General features: G+C 39.0%; 1 protein-coding gene across 1 annotated transcript; it reads left to right on the forward strand.

Moving 5' to 3' along the window:
* The first annotated feature begins 6472 nt into the window (after positions 1-6472).
* On the forward strand, positions 6473-13389 carry igf3 (insulin-like growth factor 3). The gene is made up of 4 exons (XM_031311531.2): positions 6473-6663; positions 7569-7713; positions 11564-11766; positions 13086-13389. Exons 1-4 carry the CDS (start codon positions 6619-6621, stop codon positions 13305-13307), a joined length of 615 nt encoding a protein of 204 aa, XP_031167391.1. The 5' UTR covers positions 6473-6618; the 3' UTR covers positions 13308-13389.
* The last annotated feature ends 1217 nt before the right edge of the window (positions 13390-14606 follow it).

The raw sequence follows: 14606 nt of genomic DNA on the forward strand, positions 1-14606 counted from the left end.
TCTCCATATTTTAGAGGCTGAAAACAGCATTTTCTTTTTTCAAATTTTTTTTATTTTTGCATGAAAAATTACTTTTATCGACTATCAAAATATGTTGGAGATGATTGTTTTTATTTGACTACTCCTTACAGCTGTACTATGAACACTATGAACTTGTGCAGCATGTAAATGCTGCACAAGTTTCTATATATCTAGACTGGGTAAAGCCAGCCCGATCTGCAGGCGATTTGATTTCTCCCTGCAGCTCAGGCTGGAAAGCTGTACGTTTATCGATCCTGCTTCCGTTACAAATTTGCGGCGACCAATCACAAACTGGCTTATCCACCTGGCGCGCTATTGGCGGGTTTAACACAATGACGATAGAGAAGCGACCAAGCAGCTTCTTGTTTACATTCAACATGGCGGCCACCGAAACGCAGCAACCCGATGATGCCGCTGTCGCTGCTACGTCACCCGGATCATTGCTCTGATTGGTTGAAGGACTATCCAGTAGAGTCATTTGAGCTATGCTCGTTGATCACGCCTCTTGTGCAGTAGAAAATACAGAGCAGACTCCCCAGACTAATGTTCAATCTTAAAAGATTGAGCTTGGTCTGGTGATAGCCAGACTACAATATATCCGGAATATAATTAAAATTTCTCATGTTGTCCTCGGGTCAAATTTTGTTTTCACAGTTTTTTTTATATCAGAAAATATAGGACGTCGATAAAGCGCCGAAAATGAAAATGCAACAAAGCGTTAAAAAAGACGATGAAAAAAACCCTGGTCAAAATCGCAAAAAAAAAAGGTGTCAAACACGTCAAAATTAAGCACCCAAAACAGTGAAAAGGTGACAAAAACATTGGGTAAAAGCGGGGAAAAACCCGTCAGAAAAGCAAATAAAATGTTGAAAAAAGTGACCAAAACAATGGAAAAAAAACCCCCACTAAAATACAAAACTTAGATAAAAGTGACTGAAACATTGAGATAGGGACAACAAAAGTGTTTTTTTCATGGTTGACGGGAAGACAACACAAGGGTTGAAACCAGAATACTAGTGTACATGTAAACGTACTTGACGACAAGCTCTTTTGAAAACTAGTAGTTGCATTTCTTTGACATTTGCTTGGGAGGCGAATGGTTTCCTGACCCCTGACCTTTCCCTTTTTGTGGTCTTACTGTTAGAAGGAGGGTGTTTAAGATTTTAGAATCAGAAGAATCAGTTTTAATGGCCAACTAAGTGTAAACGCATACAGGGAATTTGACTCCGGCATTTTGTTGCTCTTAAAGTACAACCGACTCAAAGTACAACCGAAATAGACCTAACGTTACAGCTAAAAAGGACAACACCGCTGAACAAGATTAACAAACATTTGTCTACTAAGTACAGATACGTTTGTGTGTGTATATAAAAAGTGCATATATATATATATATATATATATATATATATATATATATATATATATATATATATATACGCATACATACATACATATGAATGCATACACACATGTAAACAAAGTTTCATTCTGTTGATTATGTTCTTGATTAATCGGTTACTTGTTTGGTCTTTAAAATGTCAGAAATTGGTGAAAAATGTGGATCAGTGTTTCCCAAAAAGCCCAAGATGACGTCCTCAAATGTCTTGTTTTGTCCACAACTCAAAATATATTCAGTTTCCTGTCAGAGGAGAGAAGAAACTAGAAGATATTCACATTTAACAAGCTGACATCACACAAGTTTAACTTTTTTTTCAATCAAAAAATGACTCAAACCGATTAAACGTTTATTAAAATAGTTGGTGATTTAATTCAATAGTTGACTAATTTATTACTTATTATTATTATTATTATTATTATTATTAACTGATTTAAAATGCTTCTCATAATGTGGACGTTGTATGTGGATGAATGGGACTTTTCCCCAATTTGTCATTTTTGTTTTGGGACACCTCTTTCTTAAAGAAAAGAAAGTGAGAAGGACTTTTGATTTCTGAAGTCTGGACGCCGGATGTTCGGCTCCCTTCACTCGAATTTATCCAATCGTTGGATTGAGTCTGTGTCCCAGAATGCTTCGATTCTGCTCATGTTTCAAAATGTGCGTATTCCTCTGATGAAATATTATTTTGTATCAAACGTATATCACGTTTAACATAGACACTTTTTGGACCAACTGTTTGTTATTGACTTTTTCACATAAAGTCTCGTAGGATAGGGCTACGTTTCCGTTGCTGCAAATATTTGTGTTTTGCAATAAAGAAGTGCGAGTACAAAGCTGTGACTTTTTGGTTGTTTATATTCATTTGTGTCACACACATAAATACAAGGAGGGGAGGGGGGACTTCTTTCCTTTTTTTTTTAGAGGCGTGTTGTTAAATGTACTTGCCCCGACATGGCATTTTACTTTCCCCGAGCCATTAGGCAATCCTTATTGTTGAACCCTGCATGTGAGAGTGTGTTAGGAGCCTGTAATATGCATATATTAACCCTTGTGTTGTCTTCCAGTGGACCATGCACTTGTCATCCTCTCAGATCAAAACTGAAAATCAACTCTGTGGGCCCTATCTTAACTATCTAAACGCACGGCGTGAAGCGCCTGCCGCAGGTGCGTTTAGGGCGTGTAATCCACTTTTGCTAGTTTAACGGCGGAAAAAAGGGTCTGTGTGCCGGGCGCATGGTTCAAAAGGGTTGTACTTAGTGTCTTCATTAATCAGAGGTGTGTTTTGGGCGTAACATGCAATAAACCAATCCGAGATCATCTCCCATTCCCTTTAAAAGCCAGGTGTGTTTGGACCTTGGAGCATTACTATTATGATGGAGGATTTGCTAAGCAGGAAGGAGAGATTTTCAGGAGAAGAAACTGATCTGGTGAAAGCGCGCGAGCAGATCATATTTGGCACGAGCACTGTGTCACCAAAACTCCACGAGGTGAAGCAGGCGTTTAAATAACTATGAAATGCTGCGTTATTGACTTTAGACCAGTTTTTTGTTGGTCAATGGTGTTATCACTTCCCGCTGCCTCAAGATAGCAAAACGCCCAGAATGCACCTGAACACACCTCCCTGTAAGACCAGCACGCCCATGGGCGCACAGATGGGCAAATCGTCGGTCTTAAACTAGCAAAGCCACTTGCGTCGGGCCCTGGGCTGCGCTGGGTGTAAGATAGGGCACTATATCTGACGTTTTTGTCTCTTTTTTCCGACACTTTTGGCACTTTTTTCAATGTTTTTGACGCTTTTTGCCGTTTCACTCTTCTTTTCAGTACCACTTATAAACACCACTAACACCAACCTAATCCTTGAGTTAAAAAACAGAAATGATTAATTATTTAGACTAATATTAAAGGATTTTTATTTAAATTTTTTAAATTTGTTTACTATCTATATATATGATGTGTTACATTGTTTATAAACTACATGTGTTTTGTGTGCAAAAATCTTAATGTGTAAAGTAACTAGTAACTAAAGCTGTAACAGATGAATGTAGTGGAGTAAAAAGTACAGTATTTCTCTCTGAAATGTAGCGGAGTAGAAGTAGAAAGTGGCATGAAAAGAAAAGACTCGAGTAAAGTACAAGTACCTCAACATTTGTACTTAAGTACAGTACTGGAGTAAATGTACTTAGTTACATTCCACCACTGGTTCTGTGTGCCTTGCAATATTTTATTTGCATCTGTTGTGTTTTCTCTCTGTGCAGCGTTTCTTTTTTTTCCTTCTTTTTTTTACATGCTGCACATTTGTTATCAAATCCGTGAAGATGTTCTCTTCATTTGCTTTTGTTGTGTCTATTTGCATGTTTCTGTAAGCTGCAGTGCATGTCGTGCTCTCAGGGCCGCCGTACACCCTTCACTAACTTGTGTCCAGTACAGAATGAGTGACACAGACGGGGCTTGGGCTGTAACATTGACAATGTTTATATGCACATAATATTCCAGTTATTGCCCTTGTTTGTGTCTAAATGACTGATGGGAACAACAATCTTTGACATCGGTCCAGTATTAAGAGATCGCTGCAGTCGGCAGCGGAGAAACAAGCTACAATGTAAGTTAATAGGACAATTGTCCAGCTTGTGTTTACCTTCACAAAATCGCTCGTTTTGCCACTGACAGACTCAGATTATTATTCTAAGTGTCTGACAACATTATAGAAAGGATCCCTACAGAGATAGACCTTTAAAACCTCTTTGACACCTTTCTGTTTAACCAGAAACAGCTCTGAAGTCGCTAGCGCTAAACCCACCAGACTCCATTTAAAAAAACCAATACTTTTAGAGTGTGTAGAGCCAACATATTTTCACATGTAAATCGGTAAATTATGTATTTATTTATTAGAGTTGTTAGTTGTGACGACCCAAAACTTTGAAGACTTTGAATGAAGTGTATTTTACGATGCTAAAATAAAAAAATTGTGAATGTAGCTTTCTTTGTTCCGTTTACATTTATTTTCAAACGGGACGTGAACCCTGGTTTCCTGGGTGAAAGTCGTGTTTGTTTGAGCCCTCCACCACCCCCAACCTCGGTCCTTATGTGGAATTTTGGCACTTTTATACTTTGTCACCTTACTTGCTTTGCTCATGATTTCCATGCCACTATAAACACAAATATAATATATTTCAAGTTTGTCCTCTAGTTTTATCTGCAGTCTTTTCTAGTCGCTGTTTTTCCAGCTTCAGTCTCATTTCTTTGCCTTTTTAGCAGGACGGGCGGTGGCAAGTAACCGCGGCAGCAGAAACGTTTGCTGAGTTTTCTCCTCCATTCTCCGGTAGTCTTGCAGGAACTCTGATAGAGTACGCACAGTGGGGCAGGGAGGCATTTCATTGGTTCTTTCAAGCAGTGCGAGGCAGTGATTGGTGGGCGTTTTTACAGGATTACAGCAGCTACAGATGACAGATCTTTTTTGCTCCTTTTTTAGAGCCCAGAAGTTATTTATTGCTGTCGGGGTTTAAAGACCATTTCAATATACAATATATAAAAAGTGTATATTGAAATAGTTACCAACCCTGCCTTTAAAAGTGTGTGGAGTCAGCTGATGTCACACTGAGGGGAAGGCTGTTCCAAAAGCCAAAAAATGTCATCTTTATTTTCAGTTTGGTTGGTGGAACAGCTAAAATGTTTTGATCAGCTGATCGTAGCGGCCAGGCTGGGCTGTAAGGGGTTAAAGTTATTTGAAATAATCTGGAGCCAGACCATGGATGGCCTTGTGTGTAATTAATACAAATTTATAATGTATTCTTATCCTAATGGGCCACCAGTGCAATGAGAAAATTCCGCCGGATGTCACTCTTTTCGGATGTCCGTTATTTTCCTCTGTCTCTGTGTTGGCGTTCTAACCTCCGGTGGATTTGTGAGGACTATGGTTAACTGCTCCTCAGATCTCTGCAGGGTAAATCAGACAGCTAGCTAGACTATCTGTCTAATCTGAGTTTTCTCTCGCACGACTAAAACTACTTTTGAATGTACACGTTCCACCAAAACAAGTTCCTTCCCGAGGCTATTTTGCAGAGGCACCGTGGCTCCGCTCGGCGTTTAGCCCCGCCCAAGAGACGATTGTGATTGGTTTAAAGAAATGCCAATAAACCAGAGCACGTTTTTCTCCCATCCCAGAATGCTGTGTGGACTAGCCAGACCTTCCTCTGCAGCGCTGTGGAGGAAGGTCTGGCAATGCCAGACTAAGTGGGGACAGGTAATGGATTGTAAGGATATTTATGAATGGATAAATGAATGTTTTATTTTTTAGGACTGAATGCATGGATGCTTATGGAAGTAGGAACGATTGTAAGGCATGTATGGTAGAAAAGAAGAATGTAGGAAGGATGGCTTTTTTTGCACAAGTAGCCTATAGAAAATGGTAATTTGCAATTTGCACAGCTCTTTGAGTAGCCTAGATGATCAATGTACATTTGTCTTCTAACTGTTTTAACCCTGTGCTTGTTGTGTGTCTCTGTTGTAATTTCTCCTTGGGGAGACTATTAAAGATACTTTGACTTTGAGGTAAAAAGAGAGTTACAGTAGTCCAGGCATAGGCGTAGATTTCGGGGGGTATGCAGGGGATATGTCCCCCCCCAATAATTACAAGAGGTAGATTTGTCCGCCTCAAAAAATATGAAAGATTACCCCAAAAGAGGTAAAAAATAACAACAATACTACGACAAAGTGAACAATACAGGAGAATAATTCATAAAAAATAAATTTCCTTTACGTAAAGACATTCCAGCTTAAACTGATGCAGAAAAGGCACAAATTGTTGAAAAATGAATTGATTAATTGATGGAAATTAAGTGTTGGATTTTTTTAAATATTATGGGGGAGGACCCCCCCCAGACCCCCAGGTTATAATGTCTCCCCACCAATGTTTAAACAAAACCTACACCCTTGAGTCCAGGCCTGATGATATAAAAATGGATATCGTGTTTGTGACAATGATGAATATCCTGTTACATACGTAGTTGGAACACAGCAGAACAAGTTCGTCCCCAGAGACAGCATGTCAAATCATCTGATATGAGTTCCAGATGAGATTTGAGTGTGAAACAATGTGCGGAGGAGCAGTGCGGGGAGGAAACCTGAGCGCTGGGGTCCTGCCCTCCTGCTGCCAGACTATAAGACTCAAGTTCTCCTGGAGTCAGTCCACACAGACAGGATGCACTCCTCTTGCTGCCCTTCTGCCACTCCACACACACTGAAGGTAATTTTATTCTTTTATTTAACCTTTATTCTACCAGGAATGTTCCCGTTGGGATTCAGAATCTCTTTTACAAGTCTTGCTCGAGTTGGGGGCGCGCTCCTTTTCGTTTCAATCGTTTGGTGTAAAACTCAGTCAGGGTTTTTACATTATAACGCTTAGGTGCAGCACCAAGCCGTTTTGGGCAGCACCTAAGCCGATTGATTGTAAAATCAATGTGAGCGTCAACACTAACTAAATGACTTGATTACATGACTCCGATCTAATGATTGTAGTTAGTCTCCAGTGGACTTCTTTAGCAAGTTGTGTGTTTAATTATCTGCTCTAGCTTTTCTAACGTTTTAGACACAGATACGGTAGTAATAGTAACATTGGTCCAAAATGATGTGATATTGCATTTTGTTTTTATTGAAAAACAACATATTCTTGAGGGAGGACCCCTAAAACCTCCACCAAATACGTGCACCCAAGAGCGTAACTTTGGGTTCAACATTGGGGGGTTTGAGATCACTTTTTAGCAAAATTGAAATGTTGAACGTCAAACCCTTCATTTTATGCATTCTGGTGAAATTCTGGTGATTCTTTTTCTGAAAGAATTTACACCTTTCGTGCATCAATTTATGGTGCAAATGTCTTTATGTAAAGGGAATTATAATAGGTTTTTGGGATGGGTTGCACTGGCCAGTTTTGATAATAAGGGGGGTTGTAACCCCCCTATCCCCCCCCCCCCCCTGTAAATTACACCTATGAGTGCACCTATGTCTTCCACAAACCTAGGGAAAACACTGTCCGTCCAAGCTGTCTTAATCTTATTCCCGTGTTAACCTTCCGTCAGAATGTAAACGTGTGCAACCATTAACCACTTTGTGTTTGAGTTGTGTATTAAAAGTTCTTCTTCTGGTCTTCAGGTGTTGTGTGTTCGGATGTGTATGTTCTACTCCACCATGTGTCTGGCAGGCTGGCCGCTGTCCTCAGAGGCAGCCAGACTCCGCTGTGGGACTGATCTCCTCAGTGATCTCATATTTGTGTGTGGAGATCGTGGAATCTATTTAGGTAAGTCTATACTAACATTCTCCTTTTCTTTGGATATGATTAAAATTGGTCCAGTATTGAGCGAGAACGCTGTAACCAGCAGCCGTAAACCGGACTGCAATGTAACCCTATGGGGCAAATGTTTATCGTCAATTTCCATCCACTAAAAGTTCTGTTTTTGCCACTGACAGACTCAGATTATTATTCTCAGTGTCTGACAACATTATGGAAATGATCCCTACAGAGATAGACCTTTTAGTTAAAGAGTAAGATCCTTTTAATTTACCATGAATCAGCCCCGAAATCACCATCGCAAAACCCACCAGACTAAAATAAACATAACTTTTAGTGTCGATATAGCCAGCATATTTTCACATGTATACGGGTGAATTAAGGGTTTATCTTACTCAAACCAGAGTGGTGATTGTTGGAACAGTGGAAAGACAGACAAGACTTGCTTTTGAGTTTTATTTTGTTTCTGTCTTGACTTTGAATTGAGATAAAAATTACAGTTTATTTAAATGGAGTCTGGTGGGTTTGGCGATAGCGATTTTGGAGATGTTATTTGAGCCTGTCAGTAGCAAAAGTGGCACTTTTTGTGGATGTAAACTGAAGGTGTTTAATGGGCACAAATGCTCAATAACTTACAATGTAGCTTGTTTCCTCGCTGCTGACTGCAGGAGTCTTGCTTAATACTGGACCAATTTCAAAGATTGTTCCCATCAGTCACTTAGACACAAAAGCATGAGAAGATAGGGTTCAGGTTGAAAAAATGAATTTACCCTTTTCAGATTAACTCTCTGGAAACTGAGAATGTGAAAATACATTCTTAAGGTAGAAACAGATAATGTTTGGACACATTGGCACCATCTTAAAATGCATACAAAATGACCGGATCAGATATTTGTTGATATTAAATGACCACGATATTACGTGAGGTAGCTAACTTTGTGGGCCATAGAAGTGTAAAGTGGTAATGTTTTCTTGGACCCTGATGGGAATATTTTCAATGTCGCTAACTATGTGGACTAAAAAGTGTAAAATAGCCATGAACTTTGACGTGAAGTGAAGATTTTTCATAAGCTTTGGGTATTGCAATTTCATACGTGTACAAACAGTAGCTTAATTTAGCTTATGTGTGTTATGTAAATAAATGTAAGCAATGTGATGCAAGTAGCTCTTGGCCACTTTCGTTTTTTTAAAGTAGCCCTTAGATGAAGATGGTAGATTCTATCTTGTTATGTCATGCAGATTGATTATTGTTTTTCTACTTTAATTATTAATAAAGGTACAAAAGGACAATAGGACCAAATGCTATCAAGGTTATTCTACCCTGCGTGTTAACACTTACACTGGCAGAGGTGTATAACACAGATATGGTCATGGTCAATAACACTGAACAAGTTATCAGCTCTACAACAACTAAACACATCCCTGCTCATTTATTTACATGAAGCCTAGCCACAACAGCGCTCCTCTCTACTGTAGATCAGTGATTACCAACCTTTTTGGTCTGAGGTACCCCCACAGCGCTGTCAGATGAACTTACGTACCCCTTTATGTATCCCAAATTATGTTCCAAATGCATATCATGATTAAACTGTCAATATTTAGGTTGGTTTGGTCAGCAAGTACTACTGTAGTTTCAGCCATTTAATCATTACTTTAAGTTAGTCTATATGCACGACGTTCCACTTCCGTGATTGCTCCGAGTTTTCTGTTGCACGACTAAAACAACTTTTGAACGTACACGTTCCACCAAAACAACTTCCTTCCTGAGGCTATTTTTGCAGCAGCACCGTTGCTCTCTCTGGTTTAAAGAAATGCCAATAAACCAGAGCACATTTTTATCCCATCCTGGAATGCTGTGTGGACTAGCCAGACCTTCCTGCGCTGTGGTGGAAGGTCTGGCAATGCAAGACTACTTTAAGCTAACTATTTCTACCTTCTTTTTTTTTAAAACCATGTTTTTATTCAAGAAAGATAAGACAATACAGATCCATTCATTTAGGTACAGTGTCTTGATTTCTGTTTTCTTATTTGAGAACTATTTCTACCTTTAAATCATTACTTCAAGCTAACTACTTCTACCGTTTAATCATTACTTTAAGCTAACTATTTCTACCTTTTAATCATTATTTTAAGCTAAGTATTTCAGTCATTACTTTTTGCGGTTTATTCATAACATTTTTTCATTGCTTTTCATTATCTGTTTAAACTTGCTAACTAGTTTTTACACACTCTTACATAACGGCAACATGTTGGGTGCGTGGGTGGGTCACCCGGTGGAGCACGCGCGTGTCCATGTATAGAGGTTTTCTCCTCACACAGTGGCCGGGGGTTCGACTCCGACCTGCGGCCCTTTGCTGTATGTTCGTCGTTCCCCCTCTCTCACCCCTTTCACATCTACATGCCCAAAAAAATTATCTTTAAAAAAAATATCTGCAACATATAGTGTTCAGGTGTTACAGCTGATATACCGGTTGGGAATTCCAATGAATAATTCATAGAAATAAGTAATAATGACTAAACTGCTGAAATAGTTAGCTAAAAGTAAAAATTAAATGGTAGAAAGAGTTAGCTAAAAGTAATGATTAAAGGATAGAAAGAGTTAGCTAAAAGTAATGATTAAACGGCAGAAATAGTTAGCTAAAAGTAATGATTAAACAGTAGAAATAGTTAGCTAAAAGTAAAAATTAAACAGTAGAAATAGTTAGCTAACAGTAATGATTAAAGGGTAGAAATAGTTAGCTAACAGTAAGGATTAAAAGGTAGAAATAGTTAGCTAAAAGTAAAAATTAAATGGTAGAAAGAGTTAGCTAAAAGTAATGATAAAATGGTAGAAAGAGTTAGCTAAAAGTAATGATAAAATGGTAGAAAGAGTTAGCTAAAAGTAATGATAAAACGGTAGAAAGAGTTAGCTAAAAGTAATGATAAAATGGTAGAAAGAGTTAGCTAAAAGTAATGATAAAATGGTAGAAAGAGTTAGCTAAAAGTAATAATAAAACGGTAGAAAGAGTTAGCTAAATGTAAAACCAATCGGGTTGCTTCGTAGGGCGGGTCTTGCCTAGAACTGCAGTGGGTTCCATAATTGCGCACCTCAACCTCCTCCCTGTGCCGAGCTTTGCACTCTTACAGACAGCATACAGACCACATGAATGGCCTAATGTGGTGCATGCAGCAATCAATACATGGAATACATATGAATTACAGTGCATTACTTTTTTGTAGCAAAATGTACGTATGTTTCATGAGAAACCGCCTGTATTAGAATATATTCTCTCCCACTGCACACAGGCCCTTTCACATGATTACCTTTACCCTGTTCTGTCTGACCAAGGCCACTTTTTCCTCGTTATCAGAGTGATGGCAACCCACCAAAATGGCAACGTACTAAGCAGAACACTGTGCCTCAGTGTGTGATAGCGTTATTGTTAAAACACTTGTTATCTGAGAGCAGCAGAGCAGCTCTCACATTAATAACAAAGAAAGGTGTAGACAGGGAGAAACGGCAAAGCAGAGAGCTTTTCAAACAGAAATCATTTAGAAGACACACTTCAATCTCACTCAGCAAAATGGAAAATTCACAGTATAAACTTTGCATAGGATAGTGTTCTGCATGAAAATGGTCCATATTTCTAATTAAAACAAAATATTTCATATCGTCCATGTAACCCTAACCCAGCTTGTTTCGCTGTTGCTGACTGCAGCGCTCTCGCTTAATACTGGACCAATTACAAAGATTGTTGTTCCCATCGGTCACTTAGATACAAAAAAACGGTGGGAAAATAGGGTCCAGGTTGAAGAAAACCTAAGTTGCCCTTTAAAAGAAAGACAAAGAATCTAATGTTGGACATTTCTTTCTCTGCAGGTAAAGGTTCGTGGTCTGGTTACGGTTCTCGGCCCAGAGGGAAAGGAATAGTGGACCAGTGCTGTCGGCCGTCTGGTTGTGAACTTCAGCATCTGGAGATGTACTGTGCCAAACCAAAGAGCCAGCAGCAAACCACAGCTTACCCAACAACAACAACAACCACCACCACCACAGCACCTCCGACCACAGCACAGCTAGACACGGTATGACCTCAGTACAGTACAAACAGTAGTTGGATTAACTCTTATAGGGTAATTGGACCCTATTTTCCTATGTTTTTGTGTCTAAGTGACTGATGGGAACAACAATCTTTGACATTGGTCCAGTATTAAGCGAGATCGCTGCAGTCGGCAGCGGTGAAACAAGCTACAATGTAAGTTAATAGGGCAATTGTCTAGCTTGTATTTACCTTCACAAAAGTGCTTGTTTTGCCACAGGTTAATATTCTAAGTGTCTGACAACATCATGGAAAGGATTTCTAAGGAGGTCGACCTTTCTGTTAAAGAGTAAGATCCTTTTTTTAAACATAAAACCATCTGCAAAATTGCGTTTGCTAAACCCACCAGACTCCGTGTAAATAAACAGTAATTTAAGCATCGTAAAATACACTTCATTCAAAGTCGACAGAAACAAAAGAAAACTATGGAAAGCCGTTTTGGTTTTATAAACGCTAAAAGTATTGTTTTTTTAAATGGAGTCTGGTGGGTTTAGCGCTAGCGACTTCAGAGCTGTTTCTGGTTAAACAGAACGGTCTCAAAGAGGTTTTAAAGGTCTTTCTCTGAAGGGATCCTTTCCATAATGTTGTCAGACACTTAGAATATTAATCTGAGCCTGTCAGCAGTAAAACAAGCACTTTTGTGAAGGTAAATACAAGCTGTACAATTGCCCTGTGAACTTATATTGTAGATTTTTTCGCCGCTGCCGACTGAAGCGATCTTGCTTAATACTGGACCAATTTCAAAGGTTGAAAAAAACTGTAGTTACCCTTTAACTCAAAATTCACTAGCTTTTCCCCAGGACTGTAAAACGCACCTCATGGTCCTCAGCAAAGACTGGAGAGTCAGCTATGTCATCACGTCAACCTAAGAACTTTGGTCACATTATGACACATTATGATAATGCACCAGGACAATGTTTACATTAAGAATTAAACCACCCAAAAAACTTTGCTTTTTTTACTTATACATCCATGGTGAAAATGCACATATTAAAAGATAAATTTCTGGATTTTATAAATCGATATCAGATCACTCAAACAAAGATTGATTTTAATTGGAGAATCGATTCTTTTAACCCAGCCCTAAAAAATATTAATTGACACATTGGTGTTAGAAAGTCATTCCACTAATGTCCTTACAGACATACAAACAACTTACAAACAAACACAAGGTGGAAACAAATCCAAATGTGAGATTTGTGACTTCAGTGCCTGTAGCAAAACCAAAAATACACCACTATAAAGTTGCTAAATCTAAACCAAGCCTGTCTCCAATCAACTCTGTACTTTAACTTTTTGTTGCAGGCTCAGCAGTTCCAAGCATTGTTTCAGAAAAGACTTTCTGAGAACCTGGGGGCCCCCGACAGTCCAAAGAGGGACGCTTACAGAAAGAAGACTCAGCCTTCCCTCCGACAGAAAAGCAAAGGTTCACCGTCACGCAAGAGGATTAAAACACGGAGCCCAACCAACATAACACCGTTAACCTCCGGGAGTTCCCTTCAAACAATGACGACGTTTGAATCATGACCTCATAAAAAAAACCCTGAGACTGATACAGACTGTGAACTTTGGATTCTCTACTAAGTAGGGATCCAAAACAGATTTGGAGGGAGACAATAGCGTTGCCAGGTGACGTAACACACCTACATTTGAGGCCCTCCAGGAGAACAAGACAACTGAAGTCCTGACACTGACTCTGGGCTAGCTGCTGCTGCTACGTTAGCCTTTGACTCGATGGAATCACTCACTGAAGCTTTCTGTCATTTATCTTTCTGGAGCTAAGTGTCAATGCGTGTATCATACACTCTTATGTCTATAGCCCTATCCGCACAGGACTAGTATTACCGGGGGACCTCATATGATTTAGAAGTTACCCCCTCACGTCTGTGTTTCGTGCGGCGCATTCGCACGGGATAAGGAACATGTATTTTACTCTAATTTATAAATAAAATATAAAGAGGCTCACAGGAAACATAAACCTTGAAAAAAAATTATATATGACCCCGCCAAATTTCAGACATGGCTAATTCGCACGGGATTGAGATCACAGCCGACCTCCGTCACCAGGTAATACTAGTCACGTGCGAATGGGGCTAACAACTATATTTACATGCACATTATACCGGCGTCATTGCGTCACATAGACAAAACAACTAATCGATTCATCGAGAAACGAAGATAGATTGACAATGAAAATGATCGATGCTTGCAGCCCTAGACGATGTATAATGTGACAAATCTGCAAAGTTTTGAGAGTTTTGGGGCCAGACATTAGCATGTAACAAAGAAGTGTGTGTAATTTAACTTTTAACTATTTTGTGTCTGTCTGAGATTATCAAGTATGGTGTTTTATTATTTTGTGTTTAATGTAAAAGAATTGTAATTGCATTCATTATTTATTTCACTATGACAACAAAAGACTTAAATAAATATTAAAACAGTAATTCTTTGTGATGTTTATGTTATGACTTAATTTAAAGGTAGAAAACTTAAAAACGGAGACAATCATTTGAGGTTTAACCACGCCATTCTTCCTCTGGTGATGCTTCATAAGATTTTAGAACTAAATAACACAAATTGATTCGACATTCAGATTCGGTGCGTAAACAGCCGACTCACTTTACTGTGACATGACTGAAATTATCTCTTTCCAAGCGTTCTGAAGGCCGCCTTTGCCCGGTGTGGAGCAGCCTGGTAAAACAAATGGCTCTTCACCTGTAAACCTGCAACACTATACTGTAGTAAGGACTTCCCTTTTTAGAAGTAGAAGTGGTTATATATTGGAAATGTAGTCATCAAATGCCATTAAAATAAAGGTTAAAACTT

This window comes from Sander lucioperca, chromosome 12 (genome assembly GCF_008315115.2).
Source record: "Sander lucioperca isolate FBNREF2018 chromosome 12, SLUC_FBN_1.2, whole genome shotgun sequence".
Lineage (NCBI taxonomy): Eukaryota > Metazoa > Chordata > Actinopteri > Perciformes > Percidae > Sander > Sander lucioperca.

Bases quoted from the DNA above. Each gene is read 5' to 3' on its own strand.
- igf3 (XM_031311531.2), top strand. From the start codon at position 6,619: ATGCACTCCTCTTGCTGCCCTTCTGCCACTCCACACACACTGAAG. The intron at 6,664-7,568 runs GTAATTTTATTC...TCTGGTCTTCAG, and splicing joins CCACTCCACACACACTGAAG to GTGTTGTGTGTTCGGATGTG. The intron at 7,714-11,563 runs GTAAGTCTATAC...CTTTCTCTGCAG, and splicing joins AGATCGTGGAATCTATTTAG to GTAAAGGTTCGTGGTCTGGT.